The sequence below is a fragment of the Cygnus atratus genome, chromosome 18 (assembly GCF_013377495.2).
Source record: "Cygnus atratus isolate AKBS03 ecotype Queensland, Australia chromosome 18, CAtr_DNAZoo_HiC_assembly, whole genome shotgun sequence".
Lineage (NCBI taxonomy): Eukaryota > Metazoa > Chordata > Aves > Anseriformes > Anatidae > Cygnus > Cygnus atratus.
This window is the reverse complement of record NC_066379.1, coordinates 6,074,897-6,101,960: the sequence shown is the minus strand read 5'-3', so window position 1 is coordinate 6,101,960 and position 27,064 is coordinate 6,074,897. Positions and strand designations below refer to the sequence as shown.

Sequence of the window (27,064 nt, the reverse complement as noted above, 5' to 3'; positions counted from 1 at the left end):
TGTTGGGTTAACCTATATCCCTGGCAGGAATTGGGCAGGAGGCAATTGCTTTTAGCACTTGAAGACAAACCATCTTCTAAGTACGGGAGTTTTCTGGCCCTTGAAGTGAAACCCCATAAAGCCTCAGACCAAGTCTTACAAGCTTCAAGAGTCGCTCGTTAGTGCAGCCTGTTTAAACAGAATGCAGTAGCGTGGTGTACCATGGCCTCTTGGCAATGGACAGCATTACACCACCACTGGATTATTTAACTGGGGGAGTATTATGTTCATGAAAGTACTGAAATTACGCTTTTTTACCCGATTTTGCAGGGCCCCAGTGGCCTAATGGATAAGGCACTGGCCTTCTAAGTCAGGGATTGTGGGTTCGAGTCCCACCTGGGGTGAAGAGAGGTAGAGAAATGTTTTAGGCAAGGGAAAAAAGAAAAAAAAAAAAAAAGGACAAGTCTCCCTGAGATGGCTGCACCATTCCATGTCCGCGCCTGCCCTGCCCAGTGATGGAAGCAGAGAGAACAACAAATTCTCCTACAGGGGAAGGGGCAGCTGCCAGTTCCCCCTCTCATAAGTGAAGAGCTCTGCAGCCCTGGTCTCTACAAGCCGTGGTTTGGGGGGTGACACCTCCAGGTGAGCATTTCTGCTGCCTCGGGAGCACCGGAGGCATTTTCATTGTGGAGGGGCAGAACAATCCCAGTCAAAACCTTTCTCCCAGCCCAGACTCTGCATTTTACAGACCAGCAGCCCTGCTTCTTTGCCCCCACCACCCTGAGCCGTGCCCGAGGGAGCCGGGCTGAGAGCAGGGGGACAGAAAAGGAGTCGGGAGCCGTGCGGTAACCGCAGCCTTGCGCCCCCCGGGGCAGGTTTTGGGGTTCCGGTGGGGAAAAGATGCACCCCAGATGGGACTCGAACCCACAATCCCTGGCTTAGGAGGCCAGTGCCTTATCCATTAGGCCACTGGGGCTGCGGGAGCTCCCTCTCCCGGTGCCCTGAGTTAACTCTCTGCTGGCCGGACGGGAGCACAGCCCCATATGGGGTGGGGGTCCTGCAAAGTCCCCCCCGGGACCCCCGAGCTGGGGTCGGGCCGCGCGTGTCCCCCCACCAGCCCGCCCCCGATGCAGGCAGCGCTTCCTCCCCGGCTCTTCGCACAGCTGAGGGGGGTGCAACCCCCGGCTCTTTGGGGCTGGGGGGGGGGGCGCAGACCCCCGCAAAGGGCCCGGCTCCTGCCGGGCCGACCCCCCCCCCCCCCCAGCTCACCCCACAGCGGGCAGCGAACCGGGGGGGCTGCCCCGGGGGACGGGGCTCGGTCGATCCCGGACCCTCCCCCCCGCAGGTAAAAAAAGAAAACCACGCGGGGAGGGGGAAGCACGGCCGGGGGGGGTGGTTTTTTAGCTTTTGTCCCGCCCCAGTGGCCTAATGGACAAGGCACTGGCCTCCTAAGCCAGGGATTGTGGGTTCGAGTCCCACCTGGGGTAAAAGCACACTTACCCCCCCCCACCCCCCCACGTACACATCAACCTTCGTGTTTTCTGTCGCAGCACCCTGCTAGGAGGGGCGATGTCCCGTCCTCCCTGCCCCCAAACGGCCCCATAACTCACCTGCCCTCCCTGCAGCAGCAAACCAGCCCCGGGCCTGAGTCCCTGCCCTTTTATCCGCCCCGAAATCGGCCCCAGCTGCGGCTGAGCCCCGGTGCCTCCCGTTCACCCCCGGGATGGGGCTGCAGAGGGCTTCGGGGGTGCTGCCCCGCCGGGAAGGGGTGGAAAAGGGTCCCCCGGGAGTCGGCAGGGCAGATGCTGCCCCAAAATTGGTCCGGGATGGGTACCTGGCCTCGAGTGGTGCCCCTCTCGCCCCTAGGGTGCCCTCACCCGCAGAAATTAAAGGGCTCTGGGATCTCTTCTGGCCTTTTAAAACAACCACGAAGGGACTCGAACCCTCAATCTTCTGATCCGAAGTCAGACGCCTTATCCATTAGGCCACGTGGTCCCCCATGCCCCCCATTTTGGGACACCGGCACACACCGTGGGGGTCCCCCCCATGGTCCTGCCACCCCCGAGCATCCCCCACATCCCCACCCCGCACCCCCAGAACCTGGCTGGTTCCCCCAGCCCCACGCTGGTGACGAGGGGGAGTGGCGGGGGGGGGGGGGGGGTCCCTGCCCCGGTGGGCCCCGTGTCCCAGCAGGTCCCTGCAGAGCCAGCTGTGCCCCAGGAGTGCTGACACGGGATCCCATGGGCATGCTTCTGAGGGTGGCAGAAACTCGAAACACAGCTGCAGGTCACCGCTGGTGAAGAAAGAAGGGCCGAGACAGCCAGATTTCCAGGACAAGGCGTGTTTCCCATGACAGCATTCAGTGGTCAGGTCACGCTGTCAACGAGCCACCAGTGACAGCCACCAGCCCCGCTATAATGTGACACTGGGATGCGATGAGCAACACCACGGGCGTCTTTAAGCTCCTGTTCTCACCTGCGTAGCATCGATAATAGCTCCTGCACGCTCCTCGTGGTTCACGCTCCTCGTGGTTCAGCTTCGCTTCTCCCCCAAACCTGTTTCTCATCTAATCCTAAAAAGGTAAAAGAGCTGCAGGGCAGGGCAGGTATTTTAACATCTCCTGCACCCACAAGAGGTTTACGTCTCCTGCACCCCCAGGATATTTTACCTCTCCTGCCCCTACAGGAGGTTTTACCTCTTTTTATTTATTTTTTTTTCACCTTTTTCCCGGGGGCGGGGGCTCCGCGCCAGATGTGCGCTGGGGCCCGCGTGGCCTCGCGGGGAGGGCGCCCGACTGCGGAGCTGGAAGCCGCAGGTTCGAGTCCCCGCCTGGCCCCGGCTGCTCCACCGCGGCGATCCCACCCCGGGGCTGTAGGGAGGGCTGCAACGAGCTCCTCGCTGCCTGTACCTGCTCCCTCTGCCCACCGGCAGGGAATTGGCAGCCCTGAGGAAGTCCCGTGTTCCTGCTTATTGCTGGGGCTGTTTTATTCCCCCTCCTGCACCACGGTCCTTGCTTGCCGGCTGGCAAAGCGGCTCCTAAGGAGCGGCACACGTTCAGCTTTCTGCTGCTCCCGGAGGTGGGAGAGGAGAGAAATAACAGAAATACAACCTGGTGCCACCAGAGTGAAGCCCATCATTGATGGAGTCACCCAGACCATGCACTGAACCAGCCAGGGCCCCTCATGATGCTGCCAGGAGATCCCAGCGTGACTTCCAGGAGAAGAATCAAGGAAAACACCGCACAAAGGAAGCCAAGAGGTCACCTTGTTCCTGAAACTGAAAGCATGCTGAGTTTTGTGTCCTTCCCAGAGTTTGAACAGCATCAGATGGCTCCTGGGGGCTTCTGCCACCCTGGTCCCAGGTAACGCCAGCCTGGAGGCACCTCCCAGCCCTTTCCCCAGGCTCCAGGGCAGGCAGGGCTTGCTGAGCAGTGCAGGACCTGCAGCTTGCAGCAGGTCACTGCCCAGGGCTGCTCAGGGTCCAGCACCGGGGTATTGGCAGGGCCGGTTCTCAGGGTTTGCTGCTTTCCAGGCAGCAGAGTCATTTCCTCCCACACCTAGCAGAGAGAAATTACTTGGAAAGAAACGTCACTTTAGGTTTTGCTGCTGGGATATCATGCCTGGCTGCACGCCCTGCTGCTGGATAAGGCATCCACCCTCGCACCAAAGCCTGGGGAGGTTTGCAACAGCTCCTCGTCGCTTCCCTTTCTCATGGGATCTCAGCTTGGACCACTGGCCAGGAGCAGAAAATCTCGTTATCTAGACAGCCTCGCCTGCATGCCTTGGCTGTTGCTGGCACAGCGAAAAAGCCTGGAGCTGCTGCTTGGATCTCTCTGCCCCCAAAAGCCTGTCCTGGTCCACCTCTTACCCCCTGCATTCCCTCTGTGGTCACCCCCCTTGCAAACTGTCTGCAGAGGGTGCGCTCAGACGTGCCCCTCCAGCAGCTTTCCTTTACTCTGCCTGCAGAGCCCAGTTCTGGGTGCTCCCATCGCATTAACCTCCTTAATTAATTTCCTGGCTCACAGGGGAAGAGAAATTCCTCCTCCCCACCCACCCACCGCTTCTACCAGCACGCCTGGGAGCGCAGCACCGAAACGGGGAGGAAAAAATCGGAAAAAAGGCTGGCGGCACCCAGAAGCTCACCCCAGATGGGACTCGAACCCACAATCCCTGGCTTAGGAGGCCAGTGCCTTATCCATTAGGCCACTGGGGCTGCGCTGGGGGTGCGTCCCCGCCCGGCCGAACGGCCCCGACCCGCCGCTGGTGGTGCGGGGGCTGCGGGAGGTGTGGGTGCTCCCACGGGGGACATGGGGACACGGGGACACGCGGGGACACGCAGAACACACGGACACACGCGGCCTCGCGTCCCTCTGCCCCCGCCACGCATCCTCCGGTGGGATGGGGGAAAGCGGGGAGAAGCCGGGAACCCCCCCCCGTGGGGGTCGAGACAAGGGGAAATGGGGCGTGGGGGCACCAAACCCGCGTGGGACCCCCGCCCTGAGGGGTGGTGAGGGGTGAAGGAAGGGGAAAAGAGGGAGAGCGATGGGAAAGAGGGGAAAAAAGGAGAGGCGACCACGAAGGGACTCGAACCCTCAATCTTCTGATCCGAAGTCAGACGCCTTATCCATTAGGCCACGCGGTCACGGACGCTGCAGCCCCCGCCGATGCCGCCAACCCCCAGCGTCGCCCACCGCCCGCTCCCACCCGGGGCCCGCAGTACGGCTGTGCTGCCCTCCGTCCGTCCGTCCTGCCCTCCCTCCTTCTGTCCTGCCTTCCCTCTGTTCTTCATTCCATCCTGCCTTCCCTCCCTTCATCCTTCCTTCCCTCCGTCCATCCTTCCCTCCTTCATGCCTTGCAAGCTGCAGAAGGTTTGGGGGCCCCGCGGGGAGGGGTGATGGATGAGACCAAGAAAACCTGCAAAAGGCAAATGGGGTGTGCCTGTTCCCCACCTGACACTGCATGGGGGGGCTGAAACCCACCGAGAGCACCCCATGCGGAGCTGCACGGGGGGGGGGGGGGGGGGGATGTCACACAGAGAGTGAAGCAGAACCGAGGACCCTATGGCAGCAAGACACCGTGGATACCAAAAGCTGTCAGAGCAGCGCAACAGATTCACAGCTCCAGTCTGCTCACATCCCACCTGCTGCTGGTGGATGTAAGGGCTTCTGGAGGACAAGTCCTAGCACCGCTCAGTGGGGTCACTGTTGTCTCACCTCCAGCGATGCCCACCAGCATTAGCTCCTACAGCCAACACCCCCCGAGCCCCACCACACGGGTCGCTCCTCTCCCCATGCCCCTTCTGTCTGATTCCACCGCTGTTCTGTAGCGCATACGCTTCCCTCCTCCTGTCTCCCACAACCAGAGGCCACAGGGCTCAGGTACCACCTCCGACATCGCAGGTGAATGGGACTTTTTCCAAGCACACATTCACCAGGGCTGTTCCCCTCTCAGACTTCTCAAAAAAAAAAAAAAAGTCTGAGACCTTCATCTTAGCTCTGAGGACTTGGAGCAGCACCTCCAGAGCACAGGAGATCAGCAAGGAGATGGAAATGGAAAAATCAGTGGGTGCAAGAAAGGCTCGGTGCTTTAGGAGCTGGGGACACACTCTAATGCCCCACACCCTGGGCTGCCACGGAGCAGGACCAGGCTGAAGGGGGAGCAGCCTCTCCTCCGCCCCCCGGCACCCCTCGTGGCACACAGGCACTAATTCCTATTCCATTTCAGTGGGGTTGCAGCAGCCTCTAAGCCCTGTAAATGAGGGAAGATTTGCTCTTGAGCAGCTCTGGCTCCTAGCCTCCTCTCTGTGGAGATGAGCCCTTTCTTTCCCTCTCCCTCAAATTGTTGGATTTTTTGTTTAATGACCTTCTGATTCCCTCACCACAACTAAAGACCACTCCCAAGAGCCAGCTGAGTGCATAAATCCATTAGCAAAGTCTTCCTTCCAATGCAAATATAGAGTCCGGCTTCTGTTTACAAAATACCCATCCCTCATTAATAAATACCAAATCAACTTCCACATCACAAGTGACGCGTCTTGGGCCATCCGTAAGGGACACAGTACCATTTGCCTCCTTATTTGGAAGCAGGAGAAGATGCAGCGAGCTTTTATAGCTATCCTCACCCTTTCTCTTGGGACAGGTAAGTTAATGAGGACTAGAAAAGCTTTGAGGAACTCTGTTCTGGTCAGTTTGAGAAGGGGTTTGCCTGGGTCATTGATGCTTTCCATACCCACAGCTCCATACCCTTTCTCTTTTGGTACATCTCTCATTCACAGGTTGAGACCTTTCCTGATCCTTTTCTGATTCAAGTGGATTTTTTTCCTAGCAGGGGCTGCTCCCAGGTACATCTGCACGTACTACGATGTCATCGAGCACCTGAACATCACCTCCCACAGCAAGCTGCACGCGCACATACTGCCAAAGACAAACTGGAAGGAGCCTCTGGAAGTGAACATGGATTTCATGCTGATAGCTATTCTCTCTGTGGTAAGGACGCAAAGCTCCTCTCAAGTCTTTATAGCCCAGAAATGCGCAATTGCGTGGTCGAAGCCTGAGTTTTTTGTGAGGCAGGGCTGGGCCAGCAAGGCCACAGGTACAAGAATCAACCCCTTCCACTTCTTCAGCTTCCTGCTGTTTGAAAGCATTTGGGGAAGATCTGGAGTATTTTCTCACACCTTCTTCTAGGAAAAACTTGGAAAGCAGGCCAAGGCAAACAGCCTGCTTTAGACCAGGCTCTAGGAAGAACTGCACGGAGTGCCTTAACTAAGCAATTCGGACAGGATTGCAGAGCACCGGTCTGTTAATGCCAACATCTGTATTTTTCAAACCACGGGAACTGATGCTTCCACTCTTCTCTTCAGTCGTAGGACCAAGACCCTCGACCTCTCCTCCTGGGCTGAGTTTCCACAATCCTGCTTCAGGAGCAACAGTGGAGAGCTCCTGGGCTCTGCACAGGATGTAGCTAAGAAAATCAGCTAAATCTCTCCCATTCTGTTTCTCTAGGCTGAAAAGCTGCAGACAGTCACTTTTTATTTCATGTTGAGTTTGGTAGGTTCCTTCAGACCGTTCCTTCAGACCATTTCCCTCCTGTGACACCCAGCACAATGGCTGGGGCTGAGCCCAGCACTCATCTCTCTCCTGCACCTTCTGCCCCCAGGAGTGGAGGAACGCCTTTGTGACTTGGGACCCGCAGGATTTCTGCAACATCTCCAAAATTGTTCTGCCAATGGATTCCTATTGGTCGCCCCCCATCTTCATTTTAGAACGGTAGGTCCTCCTTTCCTTTTTATTTACTGGCTCAAGAGAAATACTGTGGATGCAAACTGTTGGTAATGTTGTAGGAAATGGGATAAACTCATTTGATTAAAAGCTGTTCCTGTAAGCTAAGTGTAACCAAGAACCTCGTGACTTGTAATACTGGGAAGAGTTTATACAAAGCACTTTGTGGCTCAGTAATGTTGTAGCATCTCCAGAAATACCCCATCTAGGCTGTAGTTAAACCTGAAGAAACGGCAGGGACAAGTGATGTAGCAAAATGAAATTACCCTTAGCAGTTTTTATAGGACACCAGGTAGATCACTTTGGATCTAATAGAGGGTTGGGCACAGCCACTAGCTCTTTAGCTTCAGGGGGAAAGGATGGGGAGGCAGCACAGCAGAGAGCCAGCCAGTGAGCCCTTTCCCCGGGTAAGGGTGGGAAGCACAAGCCCCAGGTTTCCTCTCCTTGCTGCTCTCCTGCACACTGCTGCATCCCATGGCTGTGTGACAGCATGGAGCCCCCCCAAATGGATGCTTACAGCCCAGGCTTTTGTAGGATTTAGGAGCACTGCAGCATCCTGGAGCTCCGTCACTCCCCATCTTTGTTTCCTGCAGGGTGAACGAACAGAAGTCGGACTTGGAGTACATGGTTGTCACGCACAATGGCACCTTCAACACAAGCCACCCCTTCCAGGTTACCTTAACGTGCAGCCTGATGATCCTCAAGTTCCCCTTCGACACCCAGACGTGCAACATAAGTATAGCTTCATTTCTCTACCCAGGTACAGTGGCAAGCTAAGTTTTACCACAACGGGGCTAAACTTGCAGAAGGAATAGATGAGGTGGGCGCTGGCTGATCCTGGGTTCCCTCAGCAGCACCGCACGCTGCTAGGGGAGTGCTATCTGGTTACAGGGGTTGAGGTCATGTAACATCAGGGAAAACGAGCTAAGAGTCATCTTATTTGGGCATTTTTTCCCAGCAACATCTCTGGGAGCATTTGGGATGTTCTCTGGCAAGTCTTCCCCTTGGGACTGGTCTTTACAAACCAAGTGACCAGCTTGCAACAAGGCTACTTGCTCACAAATGTTTTTGCAGAACCAGCCTCTAAACATACCCGAAAGCCATGAAAATTAGAGGAAATTAAGGCTGATTTCAGGGCTCCAAACAGCAATCAGAGTTCATCCCAAGAGGAAAGGTTGAAAAATAAGCAGAGGTGCCATGAAATCCCCCAAGGTGCCATCTGCAAAGGACAACTGTCCTGACCCACCAGATTTCCCCTCTGTTCCACATTCGCAGAGGTGCAGCCAAGACTCTGCACTGCAGTCCTTTTACATCTCTCCCTCATGGACTAAGAAACCTCAGCAGTGCAAGAACCGTCGCCTTTCCCCATCTGCATGCACCCTTAGTTGGGAGGGAAAGGGAGGGGAAATAACTAATCTTTTATAGAAAACTAAATTCCGCAGCTTTTCCCCTTCTCTCCCCCTCGCCCAAGCAGTAACAGACCTTGTCATGAAAATCAAACGAACACCAGCTGAGATGATGAAAAACAGCCAGAGTTACTTCATAACTGATGGAGAATGGAAGTTCACCAACCTGAGCATCAGTGAATACAGAGAAGGGTTGGATGATGAAGAATATCCAGTGATCGTCTACAAGGTACCGCAGTACATTCATATTATATTGCACCAATATCAAAAATAAAAAATGAAACCAGATAGTTTTTCACATTAGGGAACGAGCAGTCACTCAACACATTATTTTATCTCTTACCTACATTTATTTTACCTTCTTCAACAGATTTCCATGGAGAGACGACCTACTCTGTATATTCTGAACCTGATCCTGCCAACGTGCGCACTGTACCTGCTCGATATGGCTGTGTTGTTTGGACCCAGCTCTCTCGAGGAGAAAATCAGCTTCCAGATTTCCATCATCCTGGGCAGCTCCATGTTAGCCGTGATTCTCAACAACATGCTTCCTACTTCCTCCAACGAACCACCCATAATAGGTATCCACCTCTACTGAATAAAGACTAACGGATTTTTACACAGGTACCAATGCTAGGAAAGGCTACTGGGCATTTATGGACCCACAAATCATACCAGTAACAGCTAAATTTTACCATATTGCTGGAGACAGCAATTTCCCCCTTCCTCACAATGCAAGTGAACACAGGCAAGATTACAGATTCAAGAAAATGGCGCCAATTAATAAATGTTTTCCTATTGTTCTGCAGTGATATTCTTCTTAGGCACCTTCCTGTTAATGATCATGGCTGTGTTAGACACCTTCTTCCTGCTGCATCAGCAGCACAAATCCCTACGCTTAGACAAGGCTCTCGGAAGCATCCAGCAAGGTAAAAAAATAAAAAATAAAATAAATTCTGAGCCGAGCAGTCCAGGTTACCTGAACTTCAGGTTCGAGTGAGGGCGGGTTTCCTCTGGGCAACCAGCGCCCCAGGTTGGTCTTGGCAGTCATTCACCAACTGCCCTACTCTGACATCTGTTCTTTGCAGGTAGTCACACCAAGCTGGCAACGACAGACGCCAACAACCAGGCCATGAAACACCTTGCCAAGAAGACCCAGGAAAAGGGGCAGCAAGCCAAGCCCCGCTGGAAACCACAGGAGCAGGACCCAGTTCTACCAGTTCTGGAGAAGGTGCTTCTCTACAGTCACTTATTCTTGTCATTCTTTTTTTTTGCTGTTATCTCTATAAAATGGAGCAGCTAGGGACCAGCTCATTCACTCTCAATTTTATTGTTTCTCATCTCTCTGCTGTCTCGTTTTTTTCTCCTGCTTGGTTCATAGAACTGCAAATGTTTCACTTGCCTAAATTAAAAAACAAACCAGGGCATAAGATCTGCATGGTACCCGCTTTGTACCCTAGTTCAGTAAAACTATGTATGTTCTTGCAGTGCTCTGTGGGCTAGCAAAGTACTTGTACAAAACAGTAGTGGAATCAGGGGATTGTACCTTCCTTCCATCTGACAGTAATTCTTACCACAACCACATGCCCCTTACAACAGGAAAAGGGAATTAATGTCCTTTTTTGTCATGGAGATGTTTCCATTCTGAGGAATGGTGGTTAAGAGTTCCACCTTAGGTAATTAAATAAATCAATGCAAGTACAAAGTCTTTGTTGTATTGTTTTTGTGATTACTGAGGTCTGCATCATTCAGAAATCCGAGACAGAGAATAGCAGGATAACCAGGATTAACGGGGTGATACTTGGGAAGTTTTTCAATATCAAACTTCTGAACCTATTCTCATTTACAAACCTTCAACTCCTACTGCAATTGACTGCACCTAAACCACCACAACTCGAAAACAGCCCCAGACCACTGCCCATAAAACTGAGGGATACCTCCCACTGCATCATAGATCACTGCTAAATACAACTCCTTTCGTGGTGCTGGAGTGTAAGTCCATCTCCTGAGCAAGAACTCCTCCGCAAAGGCTACAAACAAGCAGAAGCTCGATACTGAACTACATTCCCAGCACTATGTGGTTACAACGGGGAATGGATGGCTTGCTTGTGTTACAGATGCTGCACTAGGAATCGGTTTTATCGTCAGGTTCTGGGATCTTGGTACTTGCTACAAAAATCAAGTTCACAGGTAAATGAGAAAATCCAGGAAAACCCGCCTGTTTGCACAGCCACCCACAGTTCCGCATTTCTCAAAACCGTACAACCTCATATCTACGATCTAAGCCACAGACAGGAGGGAAAATACTTTATTTAGATCATAGAATCTGACAGTCGTTAGACAAACTGCTTCCAGACCAGCTTACAGATCAGCAATCGGTTTGTGAGGCCAGAATGGATGCTTCTCCTTATCCAGTTTGGTTTCAGGGAAGGCTTCAGCCATGTCTTCAATTGTCATTTGTTCAAAGGGAATCATGCTTTTGAGCTTCTGAAGCTTGAAGTAGGAGCAGAGACAGAAGTGTTACAGGTCACTTGTCAGCAAGAAAGAGCAAAGCACACACCCAGGAAAGAACAAGGTGTAAGCCAGGCAGGACTAAAGAGAATATTCCCTAAGCAACGTCCAGACTTACGTGCTGTTCATACTGGGCAATCCGAGCTTTGGAAGCTTGCACGTACTCAGCGGTGTTCTTCGCCTGGAGGACAGCAAAGGACGTGGTGAACACGGTTACGATGCAGGACAACAACCTGAAGCGAGCCTGCAAGCCCACACACTAAGTTTGCAGTAAAATTAACTAACCTGACACTAGATAAATCAACAAAATCTTGATCAAACCCCAAACAGCCAAACCCTCCCCAGTGCAGAGATGATCTTGCTGAGCCAAGAGCCTGCAAAGACCAGAGCCGTGCTCCGTCTCAGGCTGCCCTGCCTGCGCAGACGACCACGCAGAACACACCTTCCTTCTCACCCCTTCCCATCTGCACAGAGGTCAGGGACAAGCCCGGCCTTTGGGCACAGCGTAAATACTTACAGATTCCTGTTCTTGAGCATCAATTTTAGCACTTTGTGTATCCACGGGTTCAGGAATCTTCAGTGCACTGAACTGTAAATTGAAGGCGAAAACTTTAAATGGTTTGTTTGCTTGAAATAATCCTTCACACCAAGGTCATTTTCCCTAGCAGCAGGGGGCCGTTCTCTCCTTTCTCCCTAAGACACGCTCACAACTGAGCTTTCTAAAACTGATCCCTGCAGCTTGAACGTGTACTTCACAGGCAGCACTGCTCACCGGGATGCTTCAAGCAACCTTTTCTGAACTGCACAGCATCACCAGGACACACAACGCTACACACATTCACCACAGCACCACGGAGCGCAAAGCACAGCATCACGAGGAAGCAAGGAAGTCTAACACCATCTTAAGACTTGTCCCATCACAGTCAGATTTTCCCCAAGACAAAGTTTCCAGATCCAGCTGAGGTCTGTGGGCCCTTGCAGTCTCGCAGCAGCCAGCTTCCCTACTGCCAGTGGCAGCGCGTGACCTTCAGCAGAAGCCTCCCTCGTTCCTATGGGGTACGGCAACCCCTGCAGGCACCAGCCAGCTCTGCACTTTCCCTGGTCTGCAGACCTGCGCTTCTCACCAGCCGTTTGCTCCAGGAGAGGCACTACCCGAGCCCACTCCCGCAGACACAAGGATGTATTGAGTTTTCCTTCACCAGCTTTCTCACTGTACGGTGCCCCAGGTTTCACCCTGAGAGATGGCACTGAAGTGACCTCCTCACGGTGAGCGACACCAGCTGCGGGACACGAAGCGAGGAAACTTACCGAAACTCCAAACACCTTAATTCTGGTATTTCCCACTCCAAGACGTTCCCCATTTAAGCCTCCAAAGAAGATCAACGTGCAGGCTGACAGAGGTACTGACCTTCTTCTGGAACTCGTCCACCATGCCGGCTTTAGCAATGGCAGCCTTGTAGTGAGCCCAGTCGATGGCGGGGGGCTTCTCCGGCAGGCTGGCCAGCCTAAGGGGACAGGGGACAGCAGTCACCACCAGGGCCAGAGCACAGCAGTCACCACCAGGGCCAGCAGTAACCTCGCACCGTCATTTGCTTTCTGCCACAATTACTTTCCAGAGCGTTAGCAGAGCCTGCTAAGCTTAATTGCAAATATCTCCAAGTTTCTCATGAGCAACTAACAAAGAGCCAACCCTGCAACTTCCCCCACCCTTGAAACAGACTTCTCTGCATGGACAAGGCAAATTCAGCCTGCAGCCCTGCTGCACGCAGCACCTGGATGCAGCCCTTGAAGAAGAGCTGGGCAGTTTTCGCAGCACTAACTCAGAGGCAGGCAGTGACAGCACCTGTAACAGCCCACGCACATCAAGCGGCAGATGCCAAAGCACCTGACAGAACTCGTCCCTTTGTGCGGCATCTAAAAGAGCAACAAAGCTTTAAAAATATGTTTCCAACACACCAAAGCAAACTGCTTTCACAGAACTGCTCTTTGACGCCGCAATTATTATTTCACTGAGGAGGATTAAGCAAAGATGATTTGAAAACTAAGATTAAACCAACGGCTGTCTTGAAGACGGCCCGTTTTAACGTCTCCTGGAGCATTTTGTAAGACAATAATTACGGCCACCAGCTCAAGCTGGGCCTGCAGAGGCTGCGCAGCCCACCGAGGTCCGGAGCCGTCGGCGGCGGGCGCGGGGCCGGCACTCACCGGGCCGACAGCGCGTCGCTGCGGGTCTTCAGGGCGTTGAACATGGCTCGCTGGTTGGCGGGCACCCTCTCGGCGAAGGCGGCCCAGTCGATGGCCTTGAGAGCAGCTCTGCGGCCCGCCATGCTGCGGCTGGGGCAGGGAGACGGGGATAGCGGCGGGAGGGAGGTCAGAGAGGGGGGAGCGTTGGGGGGGGGGGGCACGGGACGGGGACAAGGACGGGGACCGGGACAGGGTGGGGCAGGGCTGGGGGGGGGGATCCGGGACCGTGGGGGACAGGGGAAAGGGGCCGGGACTGAGGGAGGGAGGGGGCTGGGGAGCGCCCGGGACCGGTGGGGGGGGGGGCGGACGTGGGGGGGGGGGGGTGAGGCACGGGGCAGGGCTTGGGACCGGCGGGGGGACACCGGGGGGAGCACGGGACCGGGAGGGGAGGCCGGGGAGGCCCTGGGACCGGGGGGGGCGGGGACACGGGACAAGGCCCGGGACCGGGGGGGCACCGGACGAGGCCTAGGACCGGGAGGGGGGGCGCTGGGGGAGGGCCCCGCCGCCATCCCGGGAGCCGCCCCCCCCCAGCCCCCCCCCGGGCCCCGCTCACCTTGAGCAGCGCCCGCCGTCCCTGGCGCCGCCGAGTGACGCGCCGGAAGCCCCGCCCCCTCTCACCGGAAGGGGCGTGGCTTCACCACACCCTCCCGGAAGCTCCTCGCCGCCGCCGCCGCCGCCGTCCCTCGGCGCTGCGCCCCCCCCCCCCCCCCGCTCCGGTTCCGCTTCCGCCCGCGGTGCCCCGGAAGCGGTTCCGCGCCCCGGAAGCGGCGGGCGCGATGGCGGCGAGGAGGCGCTGAGCGGGCCGGGCATGGCGGAGCTGGCGGCGGCGGAGGGGCCGCCCAGGGGCCGCACCCCCAGCCCGGGCCCGGCGCCGGGTGCCGGGGGGGTGCCGGGGCCGCCCAGCCCCCGCTCGGCCGCTCCGGGGGCTTCGGGCACGGCGCTGGGCACGGCCCCGGCCCCGGCCCCGGCCGCCTCCAAGTGGGTGCGGCTGAACGTGGGCGGCACGTACTTCGTGAGCACCCGGCAGACGCTGTGCAGGGAGCCCAAGTCCTTCCTGTGCCGCCTCTGCTGCCAGGACGGGCCCGAGCTGGGCTCCGACAAGGTGAGGCCGCGCCGGGGAGCCCCCGGTCCCCGTCCTGCCCCCCCCCCCCCCGGTCCGGCCCCGTCCCGCCGAGGACCCCCCCGTGCTGCTGCTGCAGGGCCCGAGCCCCAGCACAGCGGGGAGGGGACGGGGGCGACGCTCCTGGGAACGGGGCTCGCAGCGGGCTGCGTTTAGGGCTGCTTTCTGGCGTGAGCCGCTCTTACAAGAGGTCGCAGCGCAGCTGCTTTGCTTCTTTTGAAGCCACCGGCGGTTATCGTAAGGGTTTCGTGGGTGGTTGTTTTTGTGATTGCAGGGTATCGTAAGGGTTTTGCAGTTCTGTTTGGGGTCCTTCTTGTGGTTGCAGGGGTTTGTGGGATCCGCCGCACGGGGCTCTGTAAATATTTTCTGGATAGGTCACACTGAGAATCGCTCAGGTCTCCTGCTGCTTAAGAGTTTACCTGGAAGTTAAAACCTCCTTGTAACAAAACCTCCTCGTGACCACAATAAGCCACCAGCCTCAGCAAATAGAGGCGGTGATCACAGAATCCATCACAGTATCACTAGGGTTGGAGAATCCCTCCAAGACCATCTGCTCCAACCCTCCCCCTGCCACCCATGTCACCCCCTGAACCCTGTCCCCAAGCACCTCACCCAGAAGCCTTCACTTTTTTTACCACTTTAAAGCAGCCTGCTTGGCAGGTCAGACGTTGCTTTAAGGAAATGATGTGGAAGACTCCTGCATAGGCTCTGTCAGCCCTTCCAGGCTGGTTCGGGAGATGCTTTAGTCGTGAACCGTTGGTGAGCTGATGATGTTAGTTGTTGTATGCCAGCCTGCCAGACACTGCTCGGAGACAGGGCTGGGGCACTGCAATTTGCATTTTTAGTGGTAGGAAGAAAACCACACACCTACTTTGAAGTTTAACTCTCGTATGCTGTTTACCAGAACTGGAAATCCAATTTTTTTTTTCCCCCAGAGTCGCCTAGATAAGCTAGTCTGGAAAACAAGATTAGACAGAGCACAAATGCCAGCTTTGTTTTTTTTATTATTGCAGTGAAAAAAAACTTAAGCGCTGCTTTTCTCTTTGGTTATATAAACTGTTCATAGAAGTACTTAATGTGAGGCATCTTCCAGCACCATCGAGCTGCAACATTTGTAGCTGAGCTCAGATACTGAAAAAAACATTGGATAAAGTGTGGAGTCACTAATTCAACTTTTACAGGCAAAGGAATCCGTTTCTTAAAGAAAAACTGTTCTATTTATCGTTTTCAAATGAAATTATCTTTTCTTCTAGTACCATTTAACTATGCCTGCTTCATTCCTGTGCACACTCAACAGGATGAGACAGGTGCATATCTCATCGATAGAGATCCCACCTATTTTGGTCCAATACTGAACTACCTCCGCCACGGGAAGCTTATCATAAACAAGGAGCTCGCAGAAGAAGGTAAGAGAAAAATCCGGGGTAGAACCAGAAGCGCTGTTTGATAGAAGCATGACAGCTGCCATCAGAAACGTGTCCGAGCACGTCAGGGCACCGACAGGGCAATGTGTAGGAGCAGGAGCAAGCCACAGTTCCCAGCAGTGCTGCTAGTATTTAGCTTCCCAGAAGGATGCATGTTAAAAGGGATTAAATCACCAGATTCTGCATCATTCTGGAAGCAGAGGCCCCTAGTTTATGGTACAGCCCATCACTGCTCTGCTTAGCTCAAAGGCTTCTTTTAGCAAGCCATCTGATAGAACATCTCTTCTCCCTCCACAGGCAGCACTAACAGCAGTTCTGCACAAGCAAGCAGCTTTGGTGACTTTCCCTCAGTGAGGGAACACCACAGAGATTGTGCTATGCGGTTTCCGTTAAGCCCACGGAAAGGGGGATAATCTTTAAGTACCCTGTAAGCCACAGAAGGAGGTGGCAGCTAGTTGGTCACCTCCTTCCAGCCTGGGAACTGTGAGATCCATGGCAGTCTTATTCAGCACCCGAGGATTTTATTACATGTGGGTGAGATTTGGAGGCAGCAGCAGGCGTTGCATCCTTGTAGCTGAATCATCTTCATTCTGCCCTGTATAAAGTCACAGAACTTCTGTCTCTGCTTTTCGTTCCCTTCTTAGGGGTCCTGGAAGAAGCCGAGTTTTACAATATCGCATCTCTCGTGCGACTGGTGAAGGAGCGGATACGGGATAACGAGAACAGAACCTCTCAAGTAATGCACATGAAAATTTGCGTTCTGAAGTCAGTCATTTTCTGTAGCCTAGTAGGATGCGTGGCTGTAGGCACGTCCAGTGACAGTTTTTTAGCTTAGTTGTCTTTAACAGCAGGAATCCGTGTTTTTCGTTAGATCCAAGGCACAGCTAGGAAAAAGTATCCATTACGGTTTCACAAGCACAGGCCACAGTCATCTTGTTAACGCTGCAGGGAAAGGCGATGAACAGTTAAAGAAAAGGGCTGGGAGCAAAGATGGGGAGTTACAAGCCAAAACACACAGCCTCAGGAGGTAAAGAGTAGTTCAGTTCTTCTCCAAACCGTTTTCTGCCCTGTATAGCTGTCTTTTTGTGGCAATTTTTCCCATTACTGATACTAACATACTCAGGAGATTCAATTTCAGAAGGAAAGTCTCAAAAAGCAGTAAATGGCTTCAAAAACCAAAGTAGCGTTGCTTTCACTTGCATTTAGGCACCTGGAAGGCTTTTAAGAGAAGTGTACAAACTGTCTGTACCCATTTTAGAATTGCTTGGATAGTCACAAAGATGAAACCTCAGTCCACGTGGCTCAGACTTCCTCAAATAACACAGACAGAGCAGACCTCATTAGTTTAGGCTAATTAGTTTCCTTGCTTGATACCAGTGCAACAATTATTTAACTCCTGCTTGTTTTTATTCCCCATGCTTTAGGGACCTGTGAAGCATGTGTACAGAGTCCTGCAGTGCCAGGAGGAAGAGCTCACACAGATGGTGTCCACTATGTCTGATGGGTGGAAATTTGAACAGGTACCCATAAGCAGTCTGACTTGAGCAGCCGTCTGGTTTCGTAGGATAACTGAAATGTGCTATTTTAAAAGGAAATACGTTATTCTATCCACCCATGATTCAGTAGTTTGGGAAATCTATCAAAAGATACCATGCATTTGTTGAGTAAATAGTGGTGTGTGGTGTGGAAGTATCCAACAGCTTAAAAGGTCAAAGCAGCAGGGACCAGGGGAACAAAAAAAAAACGTTTCTTGTGGCTCTCTTTTGCCCTTAACACAAACAAAAACCTATTTATGTTACTGCAGGTCAGTAATGACAGCCCCCCAGTCTTGCTACAGTGAAACTATCAGTAGTCATCTGTGTAGGAAGGTTGCTGACTGCACATGCCTCAAATATGAAGCTCTCTCTTAAAATCCATTACAACATGGAAGTTAGGGTGCACACTACACATTAAAGTTTCCTGGATATACACAGTTGATAAGAACCACATTGCTTTCCTCAGATTTTTTTGGGTTTACTATCTGGAAAGCAGAACAGAGTTGTAAAAGACAAATTAGCCCTGCACTCTAGGATGTCCTTTTAATGTAATAATGATAAATATGAGACAGATGGGATTTCTTGGACTGAGTCCGGACCTCTCATAACAGTAATATAACATAATCCTATTTATGCAGTTATCAAATTCCATCCTGATGGCTTGTATGCCAAGAGTGGTGCCAGTTTGCTACATGTCCCTTAGTTAATCCAACATTTACCTGTGGTAAAGAATTGCCTTTCCAGTGTTTATACATCAAAGTCAGAAAGCCAGATTTGAGACAAGTTCAACACAGACACACAGTCTGGATCGAGAAGCCTGGACCAAGAGTCTGCACTGCCTTGCCGTTATATGAATTAGACATTATATATTGCAAAGCCTGATGTTATTTTTTCTTCTTTCTGCCCTCAATGATTGGGAAATGTGTTCAGCATTACAGACATTTCTTCGTGAGGCTCCAGGTGCCACTAGAGGGCTCTGGAGCTTTTCTAAGTCTGCCTTACAAAGGCACAGAGAAGCCTGTGATACAGGAGGGTGCTGGAAGGGGTTTGGCTTGTTGACACTTCAGGTCAGAACAGGTCTCCCTGGACAGCTGTAGCTCACAAAGCAACTGCAGGAATAAAGCAGAAGTCAAGACTTGTTTATAGTCCTTACCTTGGCTGTCTCCTGTTGCACAGCTAATCAGCATTGGATCTTCCTATAACTACGGAAACGAAGACCAGGCAGAATTCCTCTGTGTTGTGTCTAGGGAACTCAACAATTCTACCAACGGCATTGTCAAAGAGCCCAGTGAGAAGGCGAAGGTAAGGCGTCTGCTCAGACCTGTTGACTGAATATGAGAGGGAAGTTCTGGCAGAATATGAGAGGGCACTGCAATGTGACAGAGCACTGGAACAGAGAGGTTGTGGAGTCTCCTTCTCTGGAGATACTCAAAACCCGCCTGCATGCCATCCTGCACAATGTGCTCTAGGTGATTCTGCTCAGGAGAGGGGTTGGACTAGATGATCTTCAGAGGTCCCTTCCAACCTCGGCCATTTTGTAATTCTGTAAGAAAAAAAAATAGATGAATGACTTGAAAAAGGAGGACATCATAGCAAGGACCTTTGAGACTGGTCACATTTTGTGGTTGAAGCATGCTGTAGGGAGGAGACAGACTTTTTTCTCCCTCAGTCCATTCTTTTTCCCTAGGACAGCAACAAAAGATTATATTATTAACTCCTGGAAGGCAGCTAAGTGGGATTTCTAGAGAAGGGACTCAATTTTAACCAGCCTGACAGTCATTGTGGTAGCATAAAAGCCAGCAAGGTGCTCTCATTCCTTCTCTTGTTAGTCCATCTTGCCTTTGCAAAAGCCAAAGACTTGGAACATGAGCTTATGCATCTGAAATTGTCTGAGTTAAGGCTCTTTTTTTTTTTTTTCCAGATTCTTCAAGAGCGAGGATCCCGGATGTAATTCAAGCGTCTACTCCTCTAAAAATCCCAGATGTCAAAAGGGCAATCTAGCTGGGCAGAGCATCTCTCCGCAGTGCAACCGTGCCCCTGTACAGTAACCAAGCTACCACAAAGCAAAGCCGAGCCTGTCCTGCCAATGGCGAGTAATTCTGGTCAGAACCAAAGGCTTCCCTCCTACTCTGGAAACCAAGAAAAGAAGAGACTCTTCCAGTTGGATAGTCCTTTCTACAAGTATCTGTTTTACTTTCTTGGCCAGCGCTGCATTGAATTTTTCCAACAATGGCTGGGCTGGATTCCCAGATGGAACCTTTGCAAAGGTTGCTCAGGTCCCCAGGCCGTTGTAGTCAGTCCCACCTTGCACAGGCTGCCATGGGTGGGAAGATCTGTTTGAGCTGTGCCATTTCTTGCACCCAGGTCTACCACCACCAGAAAAGTGCAAGGACCTTGCAACGCTCCCCCTCCTGATCAGCCACCCCCCCACAGATCAGAACAGGGTTTTAAAAGGAGGAACAAAGCAACCACGTGTAAAAGGAAGAACTTTTTTCATTCTTGCTTTGTATTTGTTCCTTGTTCAATTCCTAAGAGCTGAGTTTAGATACTAAGGGGAGGGGAGTTGTGTGTACATCCAACATGGGTCATGCTGTTAATGCTATTACGTACGGGCTCCTGGCATCTTCCAAAGCCCATTGCTTCTCATGCATAAACAAAAAGAGACCTGTGTTCACCCAGAATGGTGGTAGAATAATAGTTCTGTCCTGTACGCTTCTCTGTTGAAGAAGAGCGGCAACATCTTTTCCCCTTCACTACCTTGCCATGACCATATCTTAGCCTGGTGCAAAGTCACAAGGTTAGGGACTTGTTGCTGCCAAGTTCAGCTTTGTCTTGTCTCCAGCAGCATGAGCTCCACTGCCTTCCTTCTCACCAGAGTACTTAGGGCAGAATTTCTTTTGTACTGTAGCAAGCAGGTAGGTTTTTCACCCACGAGATTCTTTGCGGAGGAGATCCCCTATTTACACGCAATGATTTATCTGCAGCCCCCTCATGTACCCACCTTCAAGAGACCACCTCAAATTACGGAGGGGCATCACAGAGCTGGGGAGGGGTGGTGGTGGTGAAAAGTTGCCAAACTGTTGTAGTGTTTCTTGTCCAAAGTGATGTATCGACTTCTGTGACTTTTTTTTTTGGAATGCCTTGGATGGATGTGCAAAATGTTTGTTTGTGCCTCTTGAATCTAATCTTAGCCAAACTGCAGTCACAGCTTCCCCTCTGTTAACCTGTGCCATCCCTAACCAAGGGCATGTCCCTTCTTGTCTGGTAAATGGAATTTCCTAGGAATTCACTGCTGCATGTTTTTCTCCTTTCATCCTGGCTTTGTTCTTTGTAGCCTAAGTGTCCTGGTATTTGGGTCTTTTGAGTCAAGTCCCAAACTGACAGTAAGTGCAAAGTTTCAGAGATGCTGGAATTCACAGGCATTGCTCAGAGCAGGTGATTCTCGGTAAGGTATCAGAAAATTCCTCACCTGGACTGAGGAGCTGGGCTTCTTTCTGGAGGAATTCAGCTACCTGTGGTCTCCTTGAAGTGTTAAGGCAGAAATAGGTATGTTTCCCACCTTATCACGTAACGCTGACAGGGCTACCCTTAAGGGAAGCAAAACATTACTAAAGGTCTGACAGCCAGTTCAGCAGAAAGGGTATGCAGCAAAGGCACTGAGCAACACTGCTGCACTTGGCCTCTTTTCAGTCCTTCTGTACGTACACTGACCTGTCCTTTCCCATCCTTCTTTGCCAATATACCTCCTCCTCTGGAGGTTCTGCCTCATTCTCAAGAGTGACTGGTCAATTATCTGTGCTAGTTTAATCCTGGTAACAACTGACCACGCCAAATGTCTTTGAATTCACATCGTGTCAGTTACAGGCTGTTGAAACGCAGCTGGCTTGCCATCATGCTGAAGAACCCAGCTCTCCTTCTCTCCATCTTCCCTGTTTATAATGTATTGAGATGGTATTGGTGTGATTAGACCATACGCCTTGGCTGGGCCTAAATAACACTGTGATGTGTATAGATATCTCTCCTCTGTCAGTATCTCGTAGCCTCAGTCATTGTCCATCTGTGCTCACAGCTGAGAAAACAAGTGCATGTATGCAAGTTAACAGCCTAAAAAGCCCTCTAACTCTCACATTCATCTGTCTTCTCTCCCTTCCTTGGAGGAGGGAGTTTCCAGGAACTGTCAAGAAATAGCAAGCTAAAGGCAACAGGAACTGCTTGAGCTGCATTTGTCACATCATTGCCAGCTGAGCACCTTGCTGTTCAAACCATGGAGCTCATAGCAACACTAGTGATCATGTGAAGGGAGACATTCTGTCCAGTACAGCTCGAGTAGATAAAAAACAATACCTCGTTGCTTCTTTTATATCTCCAAAAGCACCATACGTGTGGAAGCCCACCAGAAGACTGCCTGATGCAAGAGCGATACCATCGCTCTCCCCACCGAGCCACAGAGAGCCTAAAAACTACCACTACCAGTTGAGTGGAACAGCTGTTTAACGGATACATATGAAAGACTATCAACATTGCATCTTGGTTCTCCAGGGGAAGATTGAAGTCCCCTTGGCTTCAACTGTGTGGTCTTTAAGTGCAACAAAAAGAGCTAACAGTAGAAAAATGATCTGGTTGTTACTGGACACTCAACTACTTGTGCGATATTTAGGACCAGGCATGAAATCCATCCCAGAAGGTCCATTCCTAGTGGAGGATTTCTCCTTTGCTGACTATGCTAAGTCACCTTTGCCCTGAGACCAAGGGCTGGTCTCAGCATTATGCACAAGTTGCATCCCTTCTGTGCTCAAGACAGGGCTTCTCCTTCTGTTGCCTTTCACTCAGTCACAACTATATCAAAACCATCACTGAATTAAGAATAAATTTGTCCCATTCACTCTAAAAAAAAAAAAAAGCACGCTGTGAGTAGGGTGAGTGAGCAAGGGTAGAGCTACTGGATATCCAAGAGTGCTTGCATCTCTTGGGAAGGTTCACTTGAAAGCATTAATCCTAGGAACGGAGAGCATGACCTTTTGTTTTTTTCAACTTTCCCAGTGGCCTAAATTGTTCCATTATGGCAAGACTGGAAATAACCTCTTAAAGTGTCTTTGTTTCTGCACATTTTTAAAAATAGATTTTCTCAGGGGTGACTGAGTGGGCTGAGGCAAAGGGGGCATGGTTCCTTGCAGGGCAACGGGACGGAGCAGCTCCCCAGTCCTGCAGCTGGGCCGTGGGCTCCTCCCCTCAGGTTTGCCTGCAAACCGGGAGGTTTTGTACAGTTTGTCACATGTCAGTGCCCTTTGCTACTGTTTCTCTTTGTTTATTAAATGTGTTTGAATAACACTTGAGATGCTGTGATTATTTTTTTTTTTTCAAATAAAGATTCTGAAATGGGTTTGAAAAGTTTGAAGAAACAGTCTGCAGCCTGCCGCTTTCTTTGCATCCATTTGCAACTTTCCACAGCAATACTACGTTACAGGGGAAGAAACACAGATTAGGAACCCGCATCTGGCTCCAATTCATTTATAACACTGATTTGCCAAGAGGAAAATCTAATTAGGTTTTGGAATCCTTCTTGGTTACTTTCAGAGAACTAAAGCAAAAATCAAAGCACTTTTCTGATTTTCTCTTACACAAAAGAAGCTAAACTACATACCTTTTTACCACTTGCACTGACACCCACAAACAAGCAGGATGTTAATACAAGCATTAAGCATGAGCTACTAAGACAGGACAAGGATTTTGATGTCTTTTCATTTACTAAACCCGTACTTGAGTGGTCCAGCATGCATGGCAGAAAGGTCTGATGGTCTGACAGCTTTGCCCCTTCCTGTCTTACAAAAGGTCCTCACTGAACATCTGCAGAGGCTTGCAAACAGCTCTCTGCTTTCCCACTCAAGGCCAAAGACAGCATTCTTGCCACCACCAAGACAAAAGCAGAACAAACAAGAGGTGGACGGGGGGGGGGGGGGGTGGAAAACACGCAGTTTCTTAAGAGCTTCCCCTTGTGTTTTGAGCCTGCAACTGTTCGCTGGGAGAGAGACTGCCCCGGGCATGTAGAATTTGCTCTGAAGCCCTGGAGGGCATTTTAAACACTTGATCTATCTCCACCCTGAACACAGCCTTCCTGTGTGTGTCTTCAGCAAGACAGGGGATTAGCTGGGATTTAGATTCTTTCCTGTTTACAGACCACTGCAATTCAAAAATGCCTGAAGCAGAGGTATCAGCAGATGGGCGAGCAGCAGGGAGGTGAGGAGACAAAACCTTCAAGCTTTGGTGATGCTGAAATGTGGTTAATGGTGATCATTCCGGCTCAAAACACGGGTGGGAAAGGAGAAGGAACAAAGATGTAAGTGAAGAATGGGTGAAGATGAAGTTACTTTGGACCACACGTAGCTGTTGCCTGCTGCAGCTGCTCTGAACACTGCCCCGCGGGCACGCTCCCTGCTTCCAGTTCTTCCCCACTGTAGCAAAAGCCCCAAAGCAAGGAGCAGGGAAGGGCTGGCACATCCCCAACCTGGGGTTTTAACACTGGAGCTACGTGAGATGAGACACTCTCTCCCCCACAACACCACAAAAGGGAGCTTATGGGCATGCAGGAGAGAGCAGAAAGCACAGCTGAGCCACCTCATCACTTCACACGAGTTGATTTAGGACACTACCCTCATATCTCCTCAATAAATCCCCATACCTCCATGCCAAACCTGACTGCAGGGCTGGACTGCCAGCAAGCTTGCACCAAGTAGAGCCACGCTCAGGTGCAGAAGGCCCTGACTGTCCTTTAAGGCCATGTAGGTGGGGAAAGGCTTTGAACAGAACCCCTAACCAGCTCCTGGTCCACCAGCTGGTCCCTCACAACACCTAGTGCAATGCTACAGCACCGTGCCAGAGACACAAGTGTCACTCGGCAGTTTCTGTGGAAACCACCGTCAGGAGCAGCCAGGCCTCTGTGCCATCACTTGCTTTCCCAGCTAAAGCTGTGCAACACACAGAGCTCCTTCTAAAAATCCCCCCCCCCCCCCCCCTCTTGCTACAGAGAACAGAGGCGATACCCAGCGTTACCAAGCAGGAGGTCGTGCTGGACAGGCAGCAGCACAGCATTACCCCACCCCAATAAAGCCAACCTCACACACCACCTCCGAACGAGCAGGCCCTGCTGTTTCCAGGGGCTCAGCTCTTCCTGCTCCCAATCCCAGGTGGCTCCAAGCAGCAGAAGGGGAAGAAGGAACCACTTCGCAGCAGACCTGTGACACAGGCACTTTCAAATCCCCCTTGAACGGCATTTTCTGCATTTGACAGGCACTCCCACACCCCTCCTCTGGAACAAAAGGGTCCCACCAGACAGAAACCCCCTGGCCACCACACTGCATCTGGGGCCTGCTGGCTCCCCAGGGCTGGGCTCACCTCGCTGCACCACACAAAGCTCTGTTAGTCACCCAGCTGGCAGCTCCACTTGCCTGTGCCAGTTTTGCCCAGAGCACAATTCAGTTGTTTTTCTGCCCTGCCTGCTCACATCTGTGGACAAAGAGGAAACCCAAACTGACACTGAAGATATGGAAGGGTTTTTAGCAGCCAAGGCATCAATCAGCATCCAGCTTCTTGGCCTGCAGCTCCTGCAAAAAGGAGTGGAAAACCACAGCTGCATTTCTCCTCTCCACACACATCTGGGAGGGTGAAGCCTGGCAGCACAGAGGCCCGGCCACAGCCATGAGCGCATCTTGCACAGCGCCCACACTCTGCCTCAGGCCCTCAACAAAGTCTGCTGCTCACCCACCCACCTTCACTCTGAAGTCATCGGGCCAGATCTATTCGCAGACAGAAAACCTGTAGATATTTGTAATCCAGCTTACTAACTTGTTTGGGAAACAAGGACCTTAACCATGTCTGTCCACCTAAATCTAGTTTTGAGATGGTCACTGAAGGTTTAACCCAACTTATGTCTGGGCAAACAACCCCACATACCTGGTCCTGTCCAGGGCTAGAGAAATATGTTGGCTTCTCCAAACCACAGCAAAAGAAGGAGCTGCAATCCCCTAGCAATTGCCTTCAGGTGTGGTAACATAGGTGAGTAAAAGCATCAATATTTGCCTCTCTGGCAATATTCCCTAGGAGGGATGGGGACCTCCAATAGGAGTTCCCCAAATTTCACCATATTCAAGTTTCAAGTTCATCATCAGTCCAAAACGCGACGATTCCTTGCATTTCATGGGCCTCAAACAGCTCCTCAGGGAGCTGAGGGTTCAGCTGGCAGTGGCTGGCCTACGTGTCACACAGAAAACCCTCAGGACAAGTGAGCACTTTTCACCTGTGATTTAGCCCAGGGCAATCAGGGCAGCAGGTCCTTCAGCAAGGACAGGACAACATGCACCAGTGGTCTCAATGAATTCAAATGGCAGTGGCTAAAACTGAGGAAAGCCAGAGCTAATCTGGGGAAGGAACAGTCCTGGGTTCCACCCTCCAGTGGTACTTTGATGCATTAACTTTCTTGCAACCGGCTGTCAATATATCCCATCCTCCCACCCCAAGCACTAAGCCATGACATCCCCTGCAGACAAGATTCTTCGTTATTTAAAGATTCACAGCTACTAACAAAGGACCCAGCCTGTATTCCCTGCATCTTGCCTGCAGACAGAGCAGGCAGCTGAACTGGTACACCGCATCTCTGTGTAACCTAACGTGAAGGTAAATAGGGCTGGTGGTGGGAATACAAGGTACCCACAGTAAGCAGACAACCCAAAATGAAAGCAATGCTTGCCTGCCATCCTCCCCAAAAAGGGCTATTTCCCTGCCAGCATCCACCCCATAGCAGCCAGCAGCAGGATTTACACCTAGCTCAAGCAGCCAGCCAGAGGGAAACAGTTTTCTTGATCCCTCCTTAAGTGGCTTATTCCCTATTGATAAAAAACATGGGGGACAACAATTAAGAGCTTGGTAGATAAGATCTGCTGCAGGGAAAATCCCCCTAACCACTGCTGGGTGCTCTGAACATCGACCCGGAGCAGAGACAGGCTGCACGGGGCTGGGATCTCAGCCCATTGCCCCACCATGTCCCACAACCCCATCCCATGGTCCCACAACCCCATCCACCAGCCACAGTTTTCATGTGGATAACAATTTAAGGAACTCCATTTCATTAAAAGGTCCCTGTCTCTGCCCAGCTGAGGCACAAACCCACAGAGCAGCATAGGGCACCACGTCACGAGCCAGAGCCACCTCCTGCACGGATTTCCCCAAACACATCTTTCTCAGACTCATCTCTGGAGCCATCCCCACTGCCTCAGGCAGAGCCGGCTGCTGACCTCCCCCCTGCACGGGGCACCCCAGGAGCACCCAGGGAGGAAGGCAACAGTCAGGAGGGCTGCATGCACTGTTTGCCAGCCTGCATGCAAATCCTTACAATCAGCCACCAGGGCAAGGAGCTGGGACAAGCCACATCTTGCTGGATTCCTCTGAGTCAATGGAAGCTGTCAGTACACACACTTGGTACCAGCTGTCTCCTCAATCCCCATTTCCTACCTCCAAGCTAAGCAGTGTTATCCTCAGTACTAGCTACAAATCATGAAATCTGGTTCCAAAAATCAGAT

General features: G+C 51.9%; 3 protein-coding genes and 6 non-coding genes across 10 annotated transcripts; 4 read left to right on the top strand and 5 right to left on the bottom strand.

The window, feature by feature from the left end:
• Positions 1–310: 310 nt before the first annotated feature.
• Positions 311–383, top strand: TRNAR-UCU (transfer RNA arginine (anticodon UCU)). The gene has a single exon. It is a non-coding gene; the product is annotated as a tRNA-Arg (tRNA).
• Positions 384–882: 499 nt separating this feature from the next.
• On the bottom strand, positions 883–955 carry TRNAR-CCU (transfer RNA arginine (anticodon CCU)). Its single transcript has one exon. It is a non-coding gene; the product is annotated as a tRNA-Arg (tRNA).
• A 438-nt stretch (positions 956–1,393) lies between these two features.
• On the top strand, positions 1,394–1,466 carry TRNAR-CCU (transfer RNA arginine (anticodon CCU)). Its single transcript has one exon. It is a non-coding gene; the product is annotated as a tRNA-Arg (tRNA).
• Positions 1,467–1,901: 435 nt separating this feature from the next.
• Positions 1,902–1,974, bottom strand: TRNAR-UCG (transfer RNA arginine (anticodon UCG)). The gene has a single exon. It is a non-coding gene; the product is annotated as a tRNA-Arg (tRNA).
• A 2,144-nt stretch (positions 1,975–4,118) lies between these two features.
• Positions 4,119–4,191, bottom strand: TRNAR-CCU (transfer RNA arginine (anticodon CCU)). Its single transcript has one exon. It is a non-coding gene; the product is annotated as a tRNA-Arg (tRNA).
• Positions 4,192–4,547: 356 nt separating this feature from the next.
• Positions 4,548–4,620, bottom strand: TRNAR-UCG (transfer RNA arginine (anticodon UCG)). The gene has a single exon. It is a non-coding gene; the product is annotated as a tRNA-Arg (tRNA).
• Positions 4,621–6,070: 1,450 nt separating this feature from the next.
• On the top strand, positions 6,071–10,164 carry LOC118253829 (5-hydroxytryptamine receptor 3A-like). Its single transcript, XM_050714442.1, has 9 exons — positions 6,071–6,116; positions 6,303–6,463; positions 7,134–7,243; positions 7,849–8,015; positions 8,730–8,890; positions 9,032–9,242; positions 9,471–9,590; positions 9,750–9,892; positions 10,150–10,164. Exons 1-9 carry the CDS (start codon positions 6,071–6,073, stop codon positions 10,162–10,164), a joined length of 1,134 nt encoding a protein of 377 aa, XP_050570399.1.
• Positions 10,165–10,953: 789 nt separating this feature from the next.
• ATP5PD (ATP synthase peripheral stalk subunit d) lies at positions 10,954–14,128 on the bottom strand. Of its 2 annotated transcripts, none has more exons than XM_050714320.1 (6): positions 13,970–14,128; positions 13,378–13,506; positions 12,581–12,677; positions 11,690–11,761; positions 11,291–11,416; positions 10,954–11,154 (listed from the first exon to the last, which is right to left on the bottom strand). In XM_050714320.1, exons 2-6 carry the CDS (start codon positions 13,497–13,499, stop codon positions 11,023–11,025), a joined length of 549 nt encoding a protein of 182 aa, XP_050570277.1. In that variant the 5' UTR covers positions 13,500–13,506; positions 13,970–14,128; the 3' UTR covers positions 10,954–11,022. The 2 variants fall into 2 exon arrangements, with proteins under 2 accessions (XP_050570277.1, XP_035414554.1); XM_035558661.2 differs by having other exon boundaries at positions 11,291–11,353; positions 13,970–14,127.
• An 81-nt stretch (positions 14,129–14,209) lies between these two features.
• Positions 14,210–22,823, top strand: KCTD2 (potassium channel tetramerization domain containing 2). The gene is made up of 6 exons (XM_035558662.2): positions 14,210–14,518; positions 15,834–15,942; positions 16,605–16,696; positions 17,385–17,480; positions 18,672–18,797; positions 19,417–22,823. The coding sequence occupies exons 1-6, from the start codon at positions 14,225–14,227 to the stop codon at positions 19,444–19,446; spliced, it is 747 nt and encodes a 248-aa protein (XP_035414555.1). The 5' UTR covers positions 14,210–14,224; the 3' UTR covers positions 19,447–22,823.
• The last annotated feature ends 4,241 nt before the right edge of the window (positions 22,824–27,064 follow it).